The sequence below is a fragment of the Channa argus genome, chromosome 3 (assembly GCF_033026475.1).
Source record: "Channa argus isolate prfri chromosome 3, Channa argus male v1.0, whole genome shotgun sequence".
In the NCBI taxonomy this organism is placed as follows: Eukaryota; Metazoa; Chordata; class Actinopteri; order Anabantiformes; family Channidae; genus Channa; species Channa argus.
This window is the reverse complement of record NC_090199.1, coordinates 8,173,031-8,197,139: the sequence shown is the minus strand read 5'-3', so window position 1 is coordinate 8,197,139 and position 24,109 is coordinate 8,173,031. Positions and strand designations below refer to the sequence as shown.

Here is a 24,109-nt window from a genome sequence, read left to right as displayed (position 1 = left end):
ACACCAAGAAAATGAGCACAGCAGCAGATTTATTTAGAAGTTTCTGTTTGAGAAATACATCACTTATGCTTCTTTGTTTGCATGTTTCCAGCGCCCCAGTGACGACAGTACTAACGGGATGTTGACTGGATACCGGCTTTATTATAGAGAGCTTCCAGTAAACAACTCCACTTTCACTGAAGTTGAAGTGCAGGCAACTAAAAACAACACCACAAGTGCTGTCATCACAAGTAAGTAATACTGATCTTACTGACCAGGGGTGACCTTGGTACCGGTTCCGAGCCCGGACAACAACGGGAGGGTTGTGGCAGGAAGGGCATCTGGCGTAAAAACCTATTTCAAATCAACGAGGAGACAATGTTCCTCTATGGTGACCCCTGAAGGGACAAGCCGAAAGCCGTTGATGCACAAGTATCACGATTGTGATTTGAATAGATTGTGAATGCCACCTGTTTTCCAAGGCTAGGTTTAGATTTTGAAGTACTGAACTTAAATCCTCAATTTAAAAAAAATGACCATGTCTATACAGGATCAGAAATGGAAAAAAGTTTTTCTTCATAGATAATGTGTGAATAAGATTCATAACCCTTATTATAATGCATAAGCGTTTCTAATTGTCTATGCAGCAGTGCAAGGCTAGCATTCGCAATGAAACCCTTTTTGCAGTATTTTTTATTCAGAGGTCCTAAATGTTAAATAAAATAGAACTGTCTCAAAAAAAAAATATGAATTAGATCTCTTTCGTCGTTTTCCACGTCAGATCAGGAACTAGGGATTTGACTGGTCCTGATGGGAGACCGAGCAACTGGCCCTGACCGGGTCCTTGTTGACCCACATGTGACCCACATAGCACTATAACACTGCCATAATGAAATACTATTATGTGCTGAAGTGCTTTGAAGTATTTGCTCGAAAATATTGGCAGATGGACAATTCTGTGTTTATGCAGCATCCACTGAATTTGACGAGGGTATCGAAACATAAAAGTTTTCAGACATTGATATAATATTTGAATTGCATTATAATTGCAAAATTTATTGTTGAACTTGAAACTGCTATTGATTTACTCTCTTACTCCTTCTCCCACTCCTCCCAAGCCAAGAGCACCTTCAAGACAGTCAGCAGTGCCTCGCTAACAGAGTTTGAGTTGACACGTAAGTAATTTAAGATCGAACTGTAAAGTGAAGCTCCGAGCATCTTGTTGTTTTAGCTTTTAGGCGTGCACACTGTATAAACATTTTGAAAGTGCTTTTATTTCTTTTTAGAGCTAAAGAAGTTCAAGCGTTACCAGATTGTTATGACAAGTTACAACATCATCGGCGAGAGCCCACCCTCCAGCCCGTTTGAGGTGTCTGTTGGAGAGGCAGGTAGGTGAAAACAGAAGGAAGCTGTTGAATTGGGCAAAGTGTCAATATGGCTACACAGTTTATTGGTTTAGATTTGTTGGATATAATGCCAAAAAAATATGTTAATGTTCAAAAATATTTTTTCGACCTTTTTCTCTCTAATGTCTGTTGTTAGACGGTTCCGTTTTGTCTTCATTAACATTTAGTCTTAGGCTGAATGTTAAGATCGTTGCTTCTTCTTATGATCTAATGACAATCTCATACTGTAGCAGTAAGAGACATCATTTCAATCATAGGATTTCATCTGCTCTTATAGATCATTTGACATTATTAAAATCCTCTGAAGTATTCCTCGTTTAGTTGGGAGTGAGAGACAGAAAAATCTGTCTCTCTATTGTCAGTTTTCTGTCACACCGCCCTGTCCTGTGCTCTTGTGGGGTTTTTTTTTCACTCTCTTCCCTTTTCTTGCTTTGTCCTGTCTGTGCCTCCTGCCTTGCTCTCATTGCCCCTTGAGTGACATTGCCTTTGAGAGGCTCAGTGGTGCTCTGTGTGTGCATGCATGTGAACACATTGTTGTCAAGAGCTGCACAAGGTCATCTATTTTGTAGTAATGGTCCAACCCCTGTTTAACTTTCACCAGGGAGCCAAAGCATGGATTCATTAGACAGACAGGATAGCAGATGCATCTCTCTCTCTCTCACACACACACTCACACAGCTAAGGATGTCATAAACCACACACATACAAGAGCACAGGTTTGCAGCAGATTTGCAGTAGTAGCATCCACACATTTTTCAGTTTCTCTCAGTATTTCTTTTATTTTTGGGGGGGGGGGTATTGTTTTTGTAAATTTTTAAGTTTTTTTTTGTTTTTTTGGGTTGTTAGTTTAAAAAGCCATAAATATCACATGTAGAGGGGTGAGAGGTGAGGATTAGCAAAAGGAGCACGAGGCAGAAAAGTCTAAAGAGGAATGATGAAATGGGTTGATATGGCCTTTACTTTAGCCTTGGGTGCACACTGCTGAGTAATCATGCATATGTGTGGTACAGCCCAGTAACAAGGTACTGCCTTAGGCCCATTCTAATTTGATAGGTAGGACCTATCTTCCCAACTTCCCACTCTCACATTCAGCTGCACACACTAACTGTGTACTGAAACATCTCTCATGCTGCAGCTCCATCGGTGGCCCCACAGTCTATTAGAGTGTCAGCTGCGTCTCCCTCCATCCTGGAAGTGACTTGGGATACACCCCCCCTGGAGACGCAAAATGGACTCATCCAAGGATATAAGGTGACACACAGAGAAATAAAAACACAAACAAGTGTAAACCCAAAGAGTTTCTGGTGGCAGATCCATAAACCACAGAACAACAGAAACCCAAAGGCTCACAGGCGAGCACGTCCAAAATGAGTTGCCATGTGGTTCTGAAGCACTCTGCGCTTTTTCTGTCTATATTTAAAATGTCTCCTCTTGTCTTGGAGGGGTTTTGCTCTGCTGCACCTTAAAGTGTCCTATAGAGACGAGAGAAAAAGAGAGAATTAACTTAGAGGAAGAATCTGAATATCCTTTAATGGTTTCAATATAACTCCTCTGTCTCTCTCTCCCCCTCGACTCCCCCTGTCCCACCCCTCTGCTCTTAGTACTTCAAACACAAGGTTATCTGTCCTGCTTTAGACACATTGATTTTTGCAGGAGTAGAGAGGGGAATGGAGAAGAAAGAAGGGAATGTAATATTTGCAGAGTGAAGGAATGAGATGAGCAAGTGATCCCTGTAGAATCCTGATTAGAGGAGAGGATTGAGAGAAGACGTTTAAACTAGCAGAGATGGATGGACACGGAAGGGGAGAGTGAGACAGAGGGGGTTAAGGAGATTAAGACAAGAGAAATAGAGCAAAGAAAGAATGTTTAATGAATTTATAGGTTCTGACTTCTGTTGAAACTCCTACTCTCTTAGATGAATAGCACAAACGGCAGGTAGGACTGAAGGTATTTTTTATAGTTGAAGTTTACTGATTTACTGAAGCCCTGGGGGGCTTGTTAAACACACTGAACATGATAGGTGAAGGGCTATAAGGTAATGCCAGACGATCCACGCCTTGTCAAGTGGAATCTCTCCAACACACCTGAAGTAAAAGGTTGCAAAGTATTAAATGTTAATCTGATGCACAACAAAAAAAAACTTAAGTACACAGCAGTCATTTGTATTTTTATTGGAACATAACTGCAGTTTTTCTTACATAAAATTCGAATGTTTTCTTTTTTTGTCTTGACGCTTGTAGATGCATAAAGTCAAATGGGTCAGTTATTTCTAATAAAGGTGCCGTAGACGCAAACAAAAATCGCAAAAATGTGAAACGTTTCCTCCTGTCGAAACAAACATCTACCTGCTGTACTTCACCGGTCGCATTCCGAATCAACTCTTTTAAACAAACCACCTTTTTGGAACATCTTTTTTAAGGTTCTTGATCTTATCAAATCATATCCAAAATTATTCCTAATGACTTCAAGTTGATTTTTAGATTAATCCTTTAACAGGCTCTAACACTGTTGCAGAATACCAAAATAGAGCTTTTAACAACAGTACTGTCAAAATGGCATAGACGTTTTACTAAACTATTAGAATAAAGTACCACAAGAGATATTTCCTATTTTCTAAAATAAAATATTTAAAATGGAAATGTCCCTTTTATGCGGAAGGTAATGCGTTATGATTTTAAATGGAGCAAATGGATGAAGTTGTTCCGTATCTCATTACTGTAAGAGCTCGTGGAGGCATGGAGATGGTTTAATGCTGCCCTCAAGTGCTACTCATAAGCTGCTGCTTCCAAGTTCGGAAGTTGTAAATATAGCTTATGGTACTTTGCAGTGCTTTCTGTTAGGAATAATAACAGAATGGAGCCCTTTCCAAAAAGTAGGTCCTAGCAGTTGTTTTGCTTTATAAATCAAACTGCATAGAGACATTTTAGGGTAAATGTACACGATGTAGCAGCCGAAATTACTGCACAGTACTTTCATTATAATGTTTAATACAGGGCATTGTAGAGCACAAGCAAGGGACCTCATGGAAGCATTATAGTGCTCTATGTTTTTGGCTGACATGACCAAATCATCAAACCTATTGTATCATATACATTTCAGTATCAGAGCTTTTTTTTTTTCTTTGTATGCATCATGTTGGTTCCCCACCGGTCCACAGATTAACTGACACACTGAAACCCGCCTCTAGACACGGCGTTCAGTCTGTGCTTGTAAAGGCAACAATTTCATGATCTGATTACAGTTTGAATGAGCTGACAAATCATGTACGGTATGATTAGGAACCCGGGTGGCTGATTGTTGATGGATGCTTGTCAAGGAAAAGGTCCATGTGCTGTACTTGTACACACATGTTCGGAAGCTTCATCTGTTTTTCTTCCCACTTTAAGCCAAGACATTAAAGCTTAAATAAATCCATAATACACCATGAGAAGAAGTACTGTAACAGCTGCTGTAGTTATTTTCTCACTCTAAAGTCCTTTGTGTGTACTGTACAAGATTTTTTTTTGTTCTGATTCATTTCTAATGCATGAGCCTCTACAACCTCTGTAACCTTGCTGTTAATGTGTATCAGATAGGGCTGTACAGTACGTGTAAGGAAAGTCGTGGCAGTTTTCATGTAAAACCAGCCCTTTTAACTGAGGTCTCAGCTGTTGTTTAAAACATTTAGTGATAAAAATATTCCTTCTACTTTCATCCGGCATTAAACAAAAAGCGGTGTTTTGTCAAGGATCACATATTAAATCAAGCTGCTTCAGGTTTCAGAAATGTTAACTGTGGATATGCACCTGTCCAGTGCCATTATGAGCAGGAGGCAAGCTGTTTTATGGATCAAACAGAATTTGCTACGCAATATGCATTTATACAGGCTGTTTACTGTCACTGAAGTATATCCCTTACCTCTTTTTCCTTATTAAATAAAGGCTGTTTCATTAAAAGTATATGCCCTACACTGCAATGTCACACATGCAGGATTACTAACGAATTGTGTTTTCTCAAAGTCAGTTTGGTCACACATTTCTCGAATCAGCTGTTATCTATATGAAGCTTAATCAAGGATGATGCATCGGCCCATGTAAGATGCTAAAAAATAAGAGTCTGAACTGTAGACCTCCTTCATCCTAGCTTTAAATACATTTTGTTTTGGAATAGAGGCAATTTTTGGTGCCGTTAAATTGTGACATTCACAAGCTACACAGTGCAAGGCTTTTATATTGATATTGATCCCATCATATGGTATAATAATCAGGTGACCTTTGTTCTATTAAGCTTACAGGGATCGACCAGAGTAGCTGTGTCTCCATTATTGCCTGATGTCATGAAAGCTAATGGTCGTGTCCTTAATTATTGTTCCAGGTGCATGTAAAGTCTGCAAATACACGGACAAGGAGTGGCATGTGCAGCAAGCCGTCATAAGCTTTCATACAATGCTACAAAGACAGATTTTATTTTGTATTGCATATTGTTATTTATTTCTTGATTTGGTTCTAGTGTGCAAATCTCGTGTTCTGTAATTGACTAAGTTAAATACCGTCAAATGAAAGCTTTAGGTTTTCACTACATAATTCACCAAAGCTGGTGGAAGGCATCCATTGACGTTTTTGGTTTCTTCCAGGATGTCCTGTATTATTAGGTGTCAAGTGAGATAAATTAGACAAACCTAAAGGAAGTGGCGATAACGACAACTCTGATACAGCTTAAATGCAACGTTGGGTTTGCAAGCACCCTTTGGTGTAACGAAAGTAATCTGAAGGTTTAGAAAAGTGTGACAGAAATAGAACTTGTCTGTGATCCTAATCTATATTTAGATATTTTTGCATAAAACAGATGAAAACGGTCAGTATGTATGTTTAGACCAGGGCAGTTTTGCACTTGGTTGGAAATGACACCTGCTTTACCCTTCTAATAAATTCTCAACGCCTTCTATAAGCAGACTTCTCCTCCAAGTGTTTCATGTGGATCAATAGAGAAAGATCAGAGGACGGAAATAAATCATACATATGAGTTGATCAGAGTCTGTGTTGTTGACAGTGGTTCCTACCTGTGTTGTAGATCCACTACTGGGAGAAGGACAAGCAGAATCAAACTGAGAAGGTGAAGGTGATATTTGTCCCAGACACCAGTGTGCATCTCACCAACCTAACTAGCTACACGCCCTACCTAGTCACACTGACCGCCTTCAACATGGCTGGAGACGGACCCCCCAGTGACCCCCGCGGGGCGCGAACCCTGCAGTCTGGTAGGGAGAAGTGACCGTTCTGTCCTCTTAAAACAAAAACACCAGCACATTATTTCCTTGTTTCTTTGTTATTCTTCTTGCATTTATGGCACCTGTCATCCTCCATGTGTCTGCAGCTCCAAGCCAGCCTGGCTACCTGTCTTTCTTGGAGGTCACGGGAGGGAGTGTCAATGTGTCATGGGGAGCTCCACTAACTCCCAATGGACAGCTGGAGGGATACAGGGTCATCTACCAGCCCACAGCTCCTGTACAAGGTATGCACACACAGATATACACATAACTAACAGCAGTTCGTGTTCAGGAGGATACCAACATTTCTTTGGAATTTGTGTGAGCACAGGAGTGAGTAAAGTTGTGACAGTGGATGTGAAGGGCAGCTGGCAGCGGTGGCTAAAGGTTCGTGACCTGGTCAAAGGAGCAACGTACATGTTCAGTGTCCAGGCTCTGACAGTCAGCTTCGGGCCTCCGATACAGGCAAACCTCACTGCCCAGCCTGTGCAAGGTAGAAATGGCTTAAACTTTGTCTATGCAAATATACTGTATGCTGGTATCTCTGCTGGCATTAATCATGTGGAGAGTGTTTACGCAGTCATATAAACCAGGGCTGCAGCTAACAGTTGTTTCCATTGATTATTCTTTTCTCTATTACCCAATTTATTGTTTAGTCTATGAAAGGTCATCCCAATTCCCAAGAGCCCAAAGGGACACGTTCAGATGTCTCATTTTGTCTGACCAGCAGTACAAAGCCCCAAAGTGATTTTAAAAATGAAAGAAAACATAAAAACCTAGCAGGTACTCACACAACTCAGAAGCTGAAACTACCAAATCATCGGCAGAATGACTGAAAAAATACGTTGATTATCATAATAGCTGATCAATTTTCTTTTCATCGCCAGTTTAGACTTAATGCCATTTAGAGACAAAGAGGGTTTTGGATTAAAGCTTTGTCCTCTAAAGCCCATGTTTTGTAATTATGTGCCCCTCTATTATACTACAGGCTCCCCAGGGTCACCTATGGAAATGTCAATCACCAAGACGTCCTCTGCTCTGAATATCCACTGGTCAGAGGGAGATATTGGTGCAGCTCCTGTGACCGGATACGTTATTGAGGCTCGTCCCTCAGGTAAGCTCAGACCGAAACACCACAGACAGGTCAGCCATAACGTACTTGGCACGCACCTTTTCATCATGTGCGCTAATTATTTTCATTACTCAAGAGGGAGGTTAAGCACTACCCTACGCTAAACCTTACTCAGCACAGCTTTCTCCAGATTCATTAAGACATGCTGTGCAAATCAAGTCAACTGTAATTTTCTAATAAAGATTACCAGAGATGTAGCACAGTGAGTGAATGTCTATGAGAAGCTGTTTAAACTCTCTGCAGGAGCGACTGCAGACGGTGGTATAATTCTGCTGCTGATAATTAATATTAATAAGTGATCGTTGTCAAGTCATCTCCTCATTATCATCTTAAATGCAATTTGACAATCTATAATTTTCTTGAATCATATAAGGACATTTGAAAGGGACTAATATCCAAATGGAGGACCTTCTCCTTTGTCTCTGTCTGCCCATCTATCAAACTCTCTCTCCCGTCCTCACTCTCCCCCTCTGTGTGTGTCTGCAGATGAAGGAGTATGGGAACCCTTCATCAGACTCCTGCCTCCCAGCAGCAGGTCTGTTTCAGTGCCGCTGGAGCGTCTAAGGTCGGGGATCAGCTACGAGTTCAGAGTAATTGCTGTTAATCGCTATGGTTATGGAGAACCGAGTGCACCCTCCGCTGCTCTTGCTGGTAAACATACACGCACACAGTGCTGTAGACCAGGTTAATGAACAAACCCAGAGTGATCCAACTTCAGAACGTTGTTAGACTGAATTTCAAGTCTGCTGGATGCAGTGCTGAACATATTTGCATTTGTGTCTGCTGCCATCTAGAGGCACAGTCAAAATAGTGGAAACGGACGACAGCCTGGAAGCATCAGCTTTTTAAAAAATCGTATTAAATATATATTTCCGAACTTCCTAGGGGTGTGTTTTAGTCCCCCTTGTGAAAACAGCTGTATCGGACAACACTAAGTGTCTCATTTAAAGGATTTTCTTAAAAAGAGGCCTTGTGCAAAAAAGCAACAGAAATGTACTGTGTCCCTCTCCGTGCCTGCAGCACTGTCAGAGCGTCCGTTCTATGAGGAGTGGTGGTTCCTGCTGGTTATGGCTCTGGTGGGGCTCATCCTCATTCTGGTCCTGGTCTTCACACTGCTGCTGCATGGACACAGCACCAAGTACAAGGCCTGTGGCACAGGTCTGTAGTGTTTTCTTTCTTTCTTTTTTTTTTTTTTTTGGAAAAATGGTCTTTACTCTTTGCAGTGACATTTCTGTTGTTCCACTCACCCTCAACAGGCTCGGCACCTGTACCCTCCACTGATTCACAATAATTCACTACACTTTTTTTTTGTGTTCAGACACCGCTCACTTGTACTGTATGTAAAGTTGCCTGGAGCCATCTTGCTCCTACAGGACCACTGCCGCCTGTGACGGTCATTCCAGTGATGAAAGCATGGTCAACGTTATTATTTTTGACAAACAGAACCCTGAAGCATTTAAAATAAAAATCATCTGAATGGTTTTAATTTGTGGTCTTTTGTTTGGGAATACGACTTTAACTTAAAACAGAAGATGTCTAATTAGTTTTTAGTATTAGTTCAGCAAATGCCGTTTAAATTAACAACTTGCATATAGTTGCATTTATATAAAACTAAACTTGTAAATCTGAACTGGAACGTGATTTAACTGTACAGCAGAAGCTGCCAGATCTTATATTTTTACATTTGATAACCTGTTCAAGTTCTATTTCTAAGTCTTTATCTAGATAACACTGATGTATGAAGTACGTATGAGCAACTTAATGTACCAGCCCTAACACATTGCTTACAATTCACTGATGAGGTAGCTGTTTTTATTGTATTTTCTAACATGAAGCTGTCCTCATTTCAGGTGTTATAAACTAATTATAAGCTCTGTCCAGACCAGATTTACTGCTCTATTGACAAGATCCCACAGGAGAAAGTGCTAACTCACTTCATAGTTTCTTACTTAAATCAGAAGTGAGCTGGTATAATTGATTTTGCACCACCTCCACAGGTCAGTCAGGGAGCTCAATATCCCCCGAGCTGGAGGGATCAGAGTCTTACTCAGTGATGTCTCAGTAGGACTTGCTCAGAGCAGACACACAAACATTATTGGAGAATCAACATTTTTGTTCAGACGATTTTAAATTTGTTCCAAATACCAAACACATTTCTCCTCATTTGAAACATAACAATGTTTATTGTTCCATGTTTATGGTTATGTGCAGATCAATCATGCAGGTATTCTCTACGGTTATTGCCTTGCTGCCTAATTATCCATACAAGTTTAATTTGCTTCTCATTCTCAAACCTGAGATGTAGTTGTAAACACAATAAATAAAACAGGGTATTTAGTATTAATCGGAATTTGACTCATTAATCTTGTTTCTTTTTTCCTCCAGGAAAACACATGTCCACGGCAGAGGAGTCTGTCACTCTGGACAATGGAGGGTTCACTGCTCTGGAACTCAACAGCAGAACGCTCAACACCAAGAACTCCTTCCTGAAAAAGAACGGGACCAGGTAAGCCCCCACCTACACGCCTTTTTCCATTTGTTCAGGTATTCTAAGTTAGTTTCTGAGCTTTCATTTATTAATGTGTGTCTGTATGCAGGTCTCCCCCCAGACCCAGTCCGGGTGGTCTGCACTACTCTGATGAGGACATCTGTAACAACTATAACGGAGCTGTGCTCACTGAGAGCACCACGCTCACTGAGAAGCCCACTGAGGTCTCTGAATCCGAGGTATGTGTCTCTGTTAGTGTCTCTCGCTCTCTTACTGTCTTTCTCAAGATTAAAAGATGTGACAGCGCCCTGGTAGTGAAGTGGTAAAAAATACAATAAGTAAACCTAAAAGTAACCAGCTTAAATTTTCTAATAACTTAACAAAGTTATGTCGACATTTAACATAGAAGTTACAATTATATTGATACATCAATAATATGTATTTTTATGCATTGGGCTGGGATGCAGAAGGCAGTGGGTTGGAATTACCACCCCATCAGGTGTGGCCCCACCCAGCCACCAAGGGTGACCTTGGTGCCGGTCTCGAGCCGGAACAAAAAACAGGAGGGTTGTGGCAGGAAGAGCATCCGGCGTAAAACAAAACACAAGCCAGATCAACGTGCGGAACACGTTCCGCTGTGGCGACCCCTGAAGGGACAAGCCGAAAGCCGTTGATCTTGATCTCTTTGATCTATGCTTGTGTTTAGGCACTTGGAACAGCGAGGCCTGGCTTAGTAGAGAAAATGTAACGATAGCATCACACTAAAAATGTTTCATTGCTAAAAACAAACCAGAGATGCTTTGGCAAAACACAGAAAAAAAAAACTTACAAGTTTAATGGATAATTAATTGAGGATCATTTGTCTTGTCTTCGAGCAGCATTTTCACATAACAAGTAAAAGCAATGTACCATTTTCACGTCACATATTCTTGGAGTATGAGTTGTGAAAATGTTTGATAGACTGTTTTAAAGCAGAAGTAGCATTTTTTTCGGTGCTTGTGTTGTCGGCCTGTGGTTTTGCTTGTGGAGCAAGAAAAGCTGGTGATGAAAGAGAAACTACTCCAAAAGGTTATAATCAGTAACATGCTACAATAAACTGTCAGAGAGTTTTTTTCTTCTACCTTTGATGTAAGAAGCTGAATTAGCCAAAGTGCCGAAGACAACATTAATACTTAGGAACCGTACAAGGCCTATACAGTGTAATCCTCTAACATCTCTATAGTCTGCAGTGAATGGAGATTTTCTACAGTGTTTATGAAAAATGTAGTGTTGTCTACATTTGCATTGTGTGACTGTAAGCATAAAAACTGTGTATACTCACATTTCAACATTAAATATAATGTACAATATAGGAAATGTCTGTTTCACTGATACGCTGGCAGAATGGAACCTCTTATGCGCCCGTGTCTCTATCCAGTTAACAGACAGCGACTACGAGGACGAGCAGCCGAAGCACTCCTTTGTCAACCACTACATGAGCGACCCCACCTACTACAACTCCTGGAAGCGGCAGCCCAAAGGCCTTAAAGGCATCGGCGCTTCTTTCGGCTACGAGGAATGTGCTACTGCGGACACAGAGCCCTACTACCAGACCGTGGTCACCCAGCACAACACAGGTGGCACATACACACCCACAGGGCAGCCTGTGCACACACATGTCAACCCCAACAATAACCCGCCGGGGTCACGCACCCCTGTGACGGGTTTCTCCTCCTTCGTTTGACTCTAGAGACAAAATCTGCACAAATTGAATCACACACACGTACACAAAGTGAAGGAGGTGGGGGGAGGCCTGTGTGCGTTTGGACTGAAGGAGAAGAGCCTGCAGCTTCGAATGAAAGTGGAGGACGAGGTGAGGAGCGTGGGACAGCTGGTGACCAAACTGCCCTTCATGCCCAAAAGAAATAAATCTACACTTCTCACTCACCTTCCCTGGTCATTCACAAAGGTCCTCACTGTGTTGACAAGTGTGTGTGTGTCTGTACTCTCCTACTCTTTTGTGGCTCTGTGTCATTGTGCTTACACACACACACACACAGTCACTGTTCTCTTTTCCTTACACACACATTTACACTGGTGGTACCACAAGATCTCCATATCTATTCCAGAGACTCTCCGACGAGAGCTAAGACGAGCCAGCTTGTTGTGTAATTGTCGAGGAAAGATTTAACCTCGAACTGGTGCAACTTGGGAGTCTCCGCACAACGCCTCTTCTCTGTTTGCTGTATTTCTACATAAGTGCACAAATACACACACATGCACTCTCTGATCCACCTTCCAGAGGAAGCGGCTCTTGTTGATAGACTGGTTCATGGATGCAAACACGGGGCTGTCAGCTTTAAAAGACCACCACACAGAGGAAAATAAAAAAACACCAATCAATATTCACTGTTTTTGAACTTGTTAAAGGACGGGGAGAGTGTGGGTGGGGAGCTCTTCAGCACTTAAGGCATTCTCAGTGAGAGTGTTGGTGCGGGTTCTGAGAGCGCTGTGTGATGTTTGGGGTTTGGTTTGGAATATGTGAAAACTTTTTCTTTTTTACTGTCTACTGCCTGTTGTCAGCGCTCCCTATACCACAGCCTCCCAAGCCATAATGCTTGCACTGAGCCAAACCCCACACATTTCATCTTGGTTGTGTTGAAGTCTGATTTTTTTTCTTTTTGTTGTTTTTTTTTTTTTTAGTTTGAGCATGTGTGTGTGTGTGAGAGACACGTGTGCACACATGCATGCGTGTATAAATGTATGTTTTGTTCATCTGTCTCTGTTGTTCACTGCTAAGAAAAAGTGTGCCATTATGTTTGTATTTTTAGGAAGGATTTTGTACAGAGACACCCTTTTTACTCGTGTGCTGTTGTATGTAGTTCGGCCATGTTTGTGTAAAAGCAGCAGAGAGAGTTCACAGCTACGCTGGTGGAATAACAGGAAAAGGAGGAGACAGAGTCGAGATCATTACACGGGAGTCATAAAAAAAAATGAGGTACAGTTAATCAGTATGGAACAAGATTACAGGATGTTTCAAAATCATTCTTATTCAAACTGAGAGTGGTTGAACTTTGAACCATAAGGACTCACTGTCACACATGTACCTCTCTCCAAGTGCAAACATCTGTAAGGTTTTGCTCATGTATAATTTTCAGCTCGCCCTCCAGCTTCCCTCAATCTGTCACGCTTGTTTTGAGTCAGTGTGTGAATAAATGGAAATTGTTTAACCATGTGTCTGTGTGTTCTGTTACTGCTGGGACAGTCAACATATCTGTGTGCATCATATATTAAAGATGTGTCAGAACCAATTTAACATAGCTCTCATCTGTACCATGAGCAGTATTCGTGTGCTTTAGTAAAACTGTAACAGAAGCTTGTCTATTAATAATCTACCAGTGTTTCACTTTCCTTCTCGGTGTGTGAAAGGCGTGTGTTAATCATTTTTCTTAAAGCTGTAAATTTGAGGAAACGTTTCCCAGCATGTTGTTGATTAAACAGTTATGTAGGATGTAATGCAGCAGAGGAAAGGTCATTAAATACAGATGGGCTGTACACTATGAACTGGTGGAGGAACTAATCAGATCCTTAACACGGGTAAATGTATCAGTTCACCACTGCAAAAAGACTACATGTCCTAAAGAAAAGGTTGTACAATACATGTACTTTAAGTACTTGAATTGGTCTTTTATTTAACATAAAGCACCATTTTGTAGCAATGTCGCTCTGTGAGGAAGTTTTTAAATAATTTGTGTACACTTTGATTCTCCAGTAGTCTATGCAGTTTCCCTCTAGCATTACTAAAGTTCTTAAAACACTACACAGGGTCTAGTATTTTCCTAAGGATCATTTTAATTATTCATGGGAGAGGAATGAAGAAATAATTTCTCAAACCAATGTATTTTTTCAGTTTAAGTTTGTGTGTTTTATAAATGTTTTTTTTTTCTAGGTTTTGAGATATTTGTCTTTAAAATTATAAGTGAATTGAATTTCAGTGGTGCTCAGGACAATGTAATACAATAATAAATATTTATCTCATTTCAGCTGTAATGCATCTTATCAGAAGCTATCAATATCTGTATTTGTCCCTAAAAGCCGCATTTAATTCATATTTACAATCTGGGCTATTTTAGTGGTTAGTGTGACCTGACACTTTGATATATGCTGCAGGCATGTGTTTTAAACACGAAGCGCCTCTCATTAAAAACACATCACTGTCTCTCACAAGACTATAATCGTGATTTGAGAACGTTGTGTCTCCAAAAGCAGAAATAAAAATAATGAGTTTAATTTGTGTAAAGCAGATTCAACTTTTTTAATAGTTTCAGACACAGGCCCCTTCTCAAACCCTGATTATTTGTTGGCTCGCGGCTCTAATAACTGACGCTCTAATTAGCATAGAAATCATTAACACTAATGAAAGTCAATGCAATTGCAATCAAATGGGATGTCATACAGCTAATATAAATCACATCTCGTTATTTTCATTTTACCTGCTTAAACCTGGTGAGACCACCAGCAGCTAATTTACGTGGGATGTTCCTGTGACATGAGACGTCTCGAACATTGACGAAGTGTAGTAGAAAGCTAATAATTCAGACAAGAAAAAGCAATTTAAGCCATCACCTGGCACTAAAACCCCTTCTTGAGTCTGGAAGCTTGATTTGCATTCATTAGTTTGGGTTTGTGTGTGAATGAGGTAAATGAGCAGCAACATTGTAAAGTGCTTTAGGGGTCACTGGTAAGGATGAAAAAGCACAGAGACGTACTAAAGAGAGTCGTTCTGTCCTCCATCCTTGAATCCAGGTAAAACACACACCAACAATCTGTGCTGAAAGATAACAGTTGACAGGAGATAACATATTTCTACCATCAGAAATACACAGGACTACTTATCCTGATGTAAATTAGTTTTGTTCATTTTGAGCTAGTTCAACTAACAAGGTCTAGTTTTAATTTTCAGACCACTTGAGCTAAACATAAGTTGTTCTGCCTTGAGGTTTGTGGACGTTCACACGACTCACACAGCGTTTTAATAAAAATGATGTTGAATTATGTTCACAGTTTTCAATTTCAAACACTGACTTTAAAGGGAGAAATGTAAAAGGAAAGTTAATCTCTAATGAGAATGTGTGAGTGAACAGCTGATTAAACTTAACGTGTTACATTTAATGATCGTGTTAACTGTGTTTTATTTTTACTGCAGTTTTATTTTCATTTTCTCACATTATCTGGACTGAGTTTTTTTTTTTTTTTTTAAATATTTGTTTGTGGCATGAAGAACTTAAGCACAGAGCCGTGACTTCAAGGAAGCCAAAACAGAATGAGTGTGTGTGGTATTAGGGGAGTGAGTGGGTGTGTGAGTGGGTGAGTGAGTGAGTGAGTGAGTGAGTGGGTGGGTGAGTGGGTGAGTGGGTGGGTGAGTGCTACCTGTGTGTTCACCTGTGCCTCTCGCCATCTGGGCTCCGTCGTGTGTCTTCCAGGCGCCAGGGGCCGCTGTGGTGCGGGGAAGAAGTCCCCCGGGGGACTGTGGTGGTGTCCGGAAGAGGACTGTCAACATGGCGGATGTATTTTCCCCTTCATGCTCTGCCTTTTGCCCAAGACTTTCGCTGTAATATTACAAGGTTAATAATCAGGGAATCGCACCGTAGCGCCGCAGCGGAGCGGGTCGGCACGGCTGCGGCGGCTCTGAGCGGAACGGCCGCAGCACCGCTCCGTGTCCCTGTGTCCGTCCGCACCCGTCGTGACTTGTGACCCAGTTCTGTTTGGTGAGTGTCCGTCTCCTCCTCCTCTGTTATTGCTCCACACTCGTCTCCAGACCACTTTCTTTCCTCTACCTGTGCACGGATGCAGATTCCTGGGACTTGGTCTGCAGGCGACGAGAGGTGCCGACGCTCAGTCATCTTAACACCGGCTGTCAGGACCAGCAAAAAGCGCTGACCGTTTAATTCCGTTACTCACATATTTGTACTTGGTGTTTTAATAATTACAGTAAATATTATGTGAAAGCCGGGATCCCCATGACAACAACCCATCACTTTCTTCAAACATAATCTCAGAGCAGCCCAGGGGCCCCGGACCCCCCAAAGTCACCACAGGCTTCACTGAATGTGTTGTAGTCAATGAACTCCAGTCCTTTCATTCCCTATGAAATAATGTTTTATTAGTAAGTGCAGCATTAGTGAAGTCAATTTTATTAGCAAAGATATAATAATTTATAAATTACAAATTACAAAATAAAACAGCAGACATTTGATGTTCATGCTCTACCTGGAGATTATCTACATAGAGTCCAGCTTTAGAAATACAGCAGATTGATTTGATGGAACTGTGTTCTTTGCTTGTAGGGAGTTTCCTGTTACGTTCCTCACATATTCAACAAGATGACCATAAACTGTACCTGTCTGCTTGCTGCAAAATGGAGCTGTGGGAAAAAGTAATAGAAAAGTAGCGTGTGTAACGTAAGGTGACAGTGCTTCAGTCTTCTGTTGTTATTGAGACTGTCAGATGTGTCGGTTCAACTCCGTGGTGTTTAGTTATTGTTGGTATACTACATCTATGTAACTCATTGAAATCCATTTACTCAGTGCTGCATTCCTTTTTAAAAAAACGCTGTGTAATGTCTGTCTGGTTTAGGACAATTGTTAAAATTTACATCAATTTAATAATTTTGGTTTGGAGACTATAAATATGTAACACAAAGGTAACAGAAAGGGAAAGTGTGTGTTCACCAGGCAGGGAGGGTTTAACAAAGATACCACTACATTGTATTCAGTCAGATGCTCTGGATTTTTGTCTAGTGATTCAGACTAAAGACTAAATGTCAGTGTGTGTTATCCTCTGGTGTTTAGTTTATAACTGTTCCTCTTTTTTTTCCTGATTAAAAAATCCCCCCATTCACCTCGGACTGAAACTGACTTTTGTTTGTTCTCCTTTTTTTCTTTTTTTCTTTTTTACAGTTTGAGTCTAAACCCAGACCAAAGAGGGGAACAACTTAATGTAGAGACTGTTGCTGGAATCTAAGAAGAAATAAAATAAACTTTGTGGAAGAAATACACACAGCAAAAAAATAAACATGGGTGAAGTGACTGTAGAACTCGATGAGGAGGTGACGAAACAGGACAACTCCTTGGCGCCACTCCCAGAGCCACTTCTGATAATCCTGTCCCCACCTCCTCCTTACTTACCTGTCCCTGGTGAACCAGCCATGATTTGGCACAAGTGGCTTAAAGCTTTTGAACACTACATCGATGTCCTTGGTGAAAACAAGCTTGTTGACTCCACAAAGTGTGCACTTCTACAGAACTGCCTTGGCCCAGAGGGGCAGCGCATCTTCAATACACTGATCCAGGGTGAAACAACCTATGCAGCAGCCATCGCAGTGCTGACGGGTCACTTCAGCTCCGATTATACATCTCAGATGTACCGCCTTAAATTCCACGCGAGGGCTCAGATGCCTGGAGAGACTGCAGATCAGTTTGTGTCTGCCTTAGAAGAACTGCTGAGGCCTTGCAGCTATGGAGACTTGCATGACCAACTTCTCTTGCATCAGCTTATTGAGAAAACAAACTGCCCTCAACTAAGAGACAGGCTGCTGCTGGAGGAGGAAACTCTGACCTTGGCCACCGCGTTAGTTCTTGCTAGAGAGGTAGAATCTGCTCTAAAGGAATCAGAACTGTTTGGTTTCCATGAGGTCAGTGTTGACATTGGGGACTATGTAGAACCTCCTGTTCAAAGAAAGGCCAAAAGAGGGCGGCCTCGACGTGGAGAAGGACGGACAAAAACCAAATCACACAAAACTAAAACTCTGACAAAATCTCTTAGCTACAAAGACAACTACTATTACAGCAATGATAAGTTGTATTATAGTGATAACATTGAAAATAACAGTGCCGATGAGACTAGTCTTTCTAAAAACATAAATAATGTGGATAATGAGGCCTCACTATCGTCACAGAGGGTGAAGGAGGAAAGCTGCAACAAATCTTGTTTCGATAAAAACTTTTCTTTGACCAAAAAAAAAGGCCCCTGCTGTCCCATCTGTGCTGACAGGCACTTCAGAAACGCACACAAGCTCGCCAGGCACATGAGGACGCACACAAAGGAGAAACCGTTCAGCTGCCCAGTCTGTGCGATGGTCTTCAGCCAGTCGTACCACATGACCCGCCACCTTAGGAACCAGCACGGTGCAGGCCAATACATCTGTTCCACCTGTGGGATGAGCTTAGGGAGCTTTGCAGAGCTGAAAAATCACAATAAGATTCACACGCCACAAGTTCCGCCATGCCCAGAGAGTGTGGATAATGGAGACAATTTAAACTGTCCTGTTCCAAAAAAGGCAAAAAGAGGACGGCCTCGGCGTGGCGAGGAAAGGTCGAAAACAAAACCAAGCCCGGCTAAAAGCCCAATAAAATGTTCCACAGAAAAAGATGATGAGTGTTTAAGCAATGATAAGTTGTGTTGTAATGATAATAATGCAGATGGGGTTAATTTGGCTGACAGCAGTAATGGTGATGATGATAATGGGGCCTCGTCTTCTCCTCAGAGGGTAGAAGAGCAAAGCTGTGACAAATCTAGTGATGGAGATGGTAATGACGAAAACAATGATGATGACGACGGTGATGATTCTGATGAGGATGATGAAGACTTTGTCATGTCTTCATCCCCAAAAAACGGCCCTTGTTGTCCCATCTGTAAAAACAGGCGCTTCAGAAATGCGCACAACCTCGACAGACACATGAGGACGCATACAAAAGAGAAACCGTTCAGTTGCCCCATTTGTGCTGTGACCTTTAGCCAATCCTACCACATGCTCCGCCACCTGAGGAACCAGCATGGTGCGGGCCAACACGTCTGCTCGACTTGTGGGATAAGTTTAAGGAGCTTTGCAGAGCTGAAAAGTCACAAGAGGGTGCACAAGTCACAGTTTTTGTCATGTCCAAACTGTGAAGAAAAATTTGTTGACGACGATGCTTTTTTGAGTCACATCGTGTCTCACGGCAAAAACCAGTCTACCCAGACAGACATACAAAGTTTCCATGATAGTGATCAAGTGAAAAACCAGGATGTGATTGCATCAAGTAAGAGTAATGACAATAATGAAAGCAATACATGCAATGATAATGTTGGTGAAGGTGATGCAGTCTCTGGTAAAGGTAATTCTCAGAACAATGGACCTGACATTAATGTTAAGACTGAAGACAAGGACTCTAATAAAGCTAAATCTCAAGATGGAGGCAGTAAAACTGAAAAAGTCACCTCTAAGGCTAAAACAAAAGGACATTTCTGTCCCATCTGTGTTGGAAGGTGCTTCCGAGGGGCGAACAAACTTGCGAGACACATGAGAACGCACACTAAAGAGAAGCCATTCACCTGCCCAGTCTGTGCTCTAACCTTCAGCCAGTCCTATCACATGACCAGACACCTGAGAAACCAACACGGCCTGGGCCAGTACATCTGCCCTAAATGTGGGAAAAACCTAAGTAGCTGGCTGGAACTCAAAGCTCACAGGAGGACTCATGCGGTTGAAGGCCTGACGTGTCTCGCATGTGATAAACAATTCAAGGACAAGGCTACACTTGTGAGTCATCTTAAATTACACAAGAAGGTCCACTCCAGTCCTCAAAGCCTCACCTGTGGAGATTGTGGCAAAGTATTCGGGCGAATGTATCATTTGAAAAGGCACATAATGACCCATCTCAAAGCAACAAATGGTGAGTGCTACAAGTGCCCTGATTGTCAGAGGAACTTTGCTTTCCCAGAGGACCTCAACAAACACTTGGAGATTCACGCAAAAGAGAACAATGGAACTTGTCCAAAATGTAACGAAACATTTAACAGCCCGGAAGAACTGGAAGCACACATGGGGGTTCATGAAAAGTCTTACACCTGCAACACCTGTAGTAAGAAGTTTAAGGTTGAGTACGCTCTGAAGAAACACGAGCAAGGCCACCTACACGAACAGTATTATTGCTCGGTGTGCTGCAAACGTTTTATTAAGCTGTCTCACTACAAGAGGCACATATTGGTTCACACCAGGCGGGAATCCAAATGTCCACACTGTGACACCATTTTCCTACAGTTAACAGCTTTGAAATATCACCTGCGGACTCATACTGAAGAAAGACCCTACCAGTGCAGCTGCTGTATCGAGACCTTTGAAGAGAAAGACCAGCTGGAGCAGCACTGCCTCAAACACAGGAAATTCAGGAAAGAAAGGCCGTACTCATGCACTCGGTGTGATTATGCTTTCGCCACGTTGGCGGAGCTAACAGAACACATGAGCTCACATGAAGGAGAGCAGCCAATGAACTGCCCCATCTGTGGCAAAACCTTCCTGAACCCCTACAAGCTGGAGAAGCACCTGACCATCCACACAGGGGAGAGACGCCACCTCTGCTCCATCTGCGGCAACGGCTTTCCGTCGGCCGCCAGCCTCAAGTTACACATGCACATCCACACCGGCGAGAAACCTTTCCAGTGTTCGCAGTGCAGCAAAAGTTTCAGGTCAAACAGCGGGCTGCGGCTACACAGCAAACAGCACATGGAAGTGCGGCCAAGCTACGAGTGTCCCGATTGTGGCAGGACTTACGGCCGCATGACGGAGCTGAAGATGCACCAGCGGTATCACACAGGGGATAAGCCATATGCATGTACCTGCTGCAGCAAACGCTTTGTTAGCAAAGACAAACTTAATGTTCACATGAGGATACACACAGGGGAGAGACCGTACTCCTGTCCCCACTGTGGGCAAACATTTACACAGACTGGGGACAGAAATAGACACATCAGTAAATGCCACTAATTGGACATGTATCACTGTATATCATATCCAGTGAGGCTTTACTTGTTACTTTTGAATGACTATACAAGTGGATTTGCATGTTAGTAGGGGTAGGTAGCATTAGGCTTCAGTTCAGATTATGATTTTAGTCAGTACTATAAAAAGAATAATAATCCAAAATATGTTAAAAGCATAATTTAATCATATTTAGGCTGCCACGAACACTTGATTATAAAGGATGAGGTCATTTGACTGTTTTGATTGAAACAAAAGGAGTTGTTAGAAAAGTGCTTCAAAATCACTAACTACAACAAACTGATGTTCAGTCAGCCCTGTTTTTGACCCTGTTTACGTTTGCTTTTAATATGGTTTTGGTGATCTCAACGCATTCACTGTTCACTGTCCGTATACCTGCATCTGGGAGGTACATGTATTTAGCAGTGTTCACTTGTCCCATCACCTAAGAAACTGGAAACAGGGTCTTTGACACAGCTCGCTGCAAAGTTGGATCCTACTTTTTGGCTCATTCGTGTAAATGAAATCAGTGTTACAGGTGTAAAATGATCATTCTGTCATCTGCAGATTGATGATTCATTACTTACACACAGGCTCATTTTTAAGCAGCAGCAAACTACATTAAATTACGATTTGGCTTCATTTTACTGGAGTTCATTTTCTGAAACACTCATGAATGCAGGGCTTTTTGTTTCAATTAGTGATCAGGAAAAACACGTGTCATAAAGCAAGTGTCATACCCAGACTTTTAAGAATGTAATACTGTTCTCCTTAATACTCAACCTTTGCATGTGGGTTTCAGACCTGTCGCCCCCTGTGCCTCACACATTCTTTCCAGAAGTGTTTTTCTCATTTAATTGTCCCAGTCATGTCAAAGAACTTGTCTAATACTTGGACTTTCCAAGTTTACTCAAATCAGGAAATACAATCTGGATAGAGTCACAGTCACTCACATGGATAAAGATTACATTAAAATAAGATTATGGTTTCATATTTCACCTGTGCTCCCTATTTTAAGCATGTGTTGACTTGATTTCATGATTTTATTTTTTAATGTCAGTCAGTCTAGACTTACTGAAAGACATTATAGACTAACCAAACATTTTGTAATTGTTTGAAAAGGTGCCATGAAAATAAAGCTCTTATTCACAATGCTAGAACGTATGAGGGGACAGAGGAAGACCATGTATGATGGCTTATTTCATGTATCTTCAGGCGAGCAAGAATCAACCACATGTAAATAGAATGTGCCTCAACATAAACTGCAATCCGTGTCTACACTGTTAGTCTCTCAAATCCATGTGTGCTGTTGAGTGCTTTGATGTTAAGTGGTATTTCATAGAAGTGTGTTGTCACTCTAGTTTTTTTTTTTTTTTTTGTGATACAGCAGGATTGAATGCGTTTTATTAAAAATGTATCGCTTAGGCCTTGTACACATATAGAACAACATAGTACCTATATACAGTTGTCCCTTTTAAAATCAGCTTTTATTGGCCAAGTATGCTGAGACATACAAGGAATTTGCTTCTAGTCATCTGTAGCCATCAATGACGTTAAAAACTAAACAAATGCAGGCAAAACAACGACAGCTACGTTAAGTGCAGTGTGGGTGTGTGTTCAGTAATTGTGTGGAGAGGTAGTTGTTGAGTATTAGGCAGCTGCCGCAGGAAGTACATCCTCTGCTGAGCACCAGCACTGGTTTTGCTATGTGCAGGATGTAACTCTCCCATCAGTACCTCCTGTGTCCTGTTGTTGAGGAAGCTGGAGATCCACTGACAGAAGGAGGGGGATACGGAGAGCAGGAAGAGTCTGGAGGATTGGATTCCTGGAAGGATCTTACTGAATGCTGAGCATTCATCTCAGGGTGTTTTAGGAGGATTTTTGAGGTTAATCAGCTTGTTGGAAAACAGCATTGGTATTCAATAAGTACTGAAACGTTGAACAGTTGGACGTGTGCATTCGAACATTTAGAGAAGGACAAATTACATTCACCTGTAAAGGTTATTGTGCATTTTAGGTTTAAATTCTGAAATTTAACCTAAAACTCAAAGCCCCTAACTTTTTGGCAACCTGTCCAGGGTGTACCCTGCCTCTCACACAGTGACTGCTGGGATAGGCTCCAGCCCCCGTGATCTCGAACAGGATAATCTGTTATGATAATAGATGGATGAATGGAAATCGTTGTTTAAAGAGAACAGGGTGTAAATGAGTATTTGTGAACAGTACATCTGCATGAGGGGGCTGCAGGGACAAAAACCGTATACAGGATTTATGCCACAAAAAATAAACACTGCAAAATATACAGCAAATAAACTGTATGGAAGCAACAGTTTAAAAAGTGTATGAACTGTAAAGTTAGGAACGATGTAGAAAGAAGAAAAAGAAACTTAAAAATGGTGACCACAGTCTCAACAGGTTACATGACTCTTTAGCTGCTACAGATTCAGGGTCCTGCTATTATAATAATAATAATAATAATAATTCATTTTATTTATAAAGCACTTTACATTTGTTGACAAGTCTCAAAGTGCTACACAAGCAGATTAAAAGCAACAATAAAACATAAAAAACATATACAAGCTGACTCAGTGTTATGCTGTCTTTGCTCAGTGGGACACTTTAACTGAGTTGTTGTGGATTTTATTAACACTTGTGCTTTTCTCCTACTGTGATGAAGTAGCTGGGACATAAAATCAGCCCCAGAGTTTGACCCCGGTTGCCTACCAACACACGAATGAAAATTAATACACTCAGTCTCTGCCGGTTTTGCTTCAATAAAATTGTATGCAATTCAGTATATTAGTGTACTAGTAACACAAATACCAATAAGTCGATTTTATGCTGTGCTTAATATAGAAAAAATATATTTTTAAACAGTTTTTGAAGTTAGAAATAGGTAGTTATGCAGGTATGTAGTTCTAATGCTTAATATGCACTTAAAAATTTAATAAAATATATTAGCTTTCAAGCTGGCCACACTGGGAGTGTTCTATTTATTTAATGAAATCATAACAATTTCGAAAACATTCTACACACACGATGCATTGTAACACATGTTTTGATGCACTGCTTTTGTTTGCTT

General features: G+C 41.3%; 2 protein-coding genes and 1 long non-coding RNA gene across 6 annotated transcripts in view; 2 read left to right on the top strand and 1 right to left on the bottom strand.

The window, feature by feature from the left end:
* LOC137123331 (protein sidekick-1-like) overlaps positions 1 to 13,459 on the top strand; it is a 249,897-nt gene extending 236,438 nt beyond the window's left edge. For 2 of the 4 annotated variants that reach the window (XM_067496874.1, XM_067496873.1), the window contains 13 exons: positions 92 to 230; positions 1,098 to 1,154; positions 1,266 to 1,367; positions 2,521 to 2,636; positions 6,435 to 6,621; positions 6,738 to 6,875; positions 6,962 to 7,123; positions 7,619 to 7,744; positions 8,249 to 8,413; positions 8,783 to 8,920; positions 10,148 to 10,268; positions 10,360 to 10,489; positions 11,668 to 13,459. In XM_067496874.1, the coding sequence (XP_067352975.1) occupies positions 92 to 230; positions 1,098 to 1,154; positions 1,266 to 1,367; positions 2,521 to 2,636; positions 6,435 to 6,621; positions 6,738 to 6,875; positions 6,962 to 7,123; positions 7,619 to 7,744; positions 8,249 to 8,413; positions 8,783 to 8,920; positions 10,148 to 10,268; positions 10,360 to 10,489; positions 11,668 to 11,973 (1,887 nt within the window). In that variant the 3' untranslated portion in view covers positions 11,974 to 13,459. Of the gene's footprint in view, positions 1 to 91; positions 231 to 1,097; positions 1,155 to 1,265; positions 1,368 to 2,520; positions 2,637 to 6,434; positions 6,622 to 6,737; positions 6,876 to 6,961; positions 7,124 to 7,286; positions 7,589 to 7,618; positions 7,745 to 8,248; positions 8,414 to 8,782; positions 8,921 to 10,147; positions 10,269 to 10,359; positions 10,490 to 11,667 lie in introns of those variants that run through there. The other 2 variants (XM_067496875.1, XM_067496876.1) reach the window with 2 other exon arrangements.
* LOC137123334 (uncharacterized) lies at positions 2,157 to 6,563 on the bottom strand. The gene is made up of 2 exons (XR_010913827.1): positions 6,424 to 6,563; positions 2,157 to 2,857 (listed from the first exon to the last, which is right to left on the bottom strand). It is a non-coding gene; the product is annotated as an uncharacterized lncRNA (long non-coding RNA).
* Positions 13,460 to 15,766: 2,307 nt separating the features above from the next.
* Positions 15,767 to 22,179, top strand: LOC137123332 (zinc finger protein 658B-like). Its single transcript, XM_067496877.1, has 2 exons — positions 15,767 to 15,997; positions 17,189 to 22,179. The coding sequence occupies exon 2, from the start codon at positions 17,305 to 17,307 to the stop codon at positions 21,031 to 21,033; it is 3,729 nt and encodes a 1,242-aa protein (XP_067352978.1). The 5' UTR covers positions 15,767 to 15,997; positions 17,189 to 17,304; the 3' UTR covers positions 21,034 to 22,179.
* The last annotated feature ends 1,930 nt before the right edge of the window (positions 22,180 to 24,109 follow it).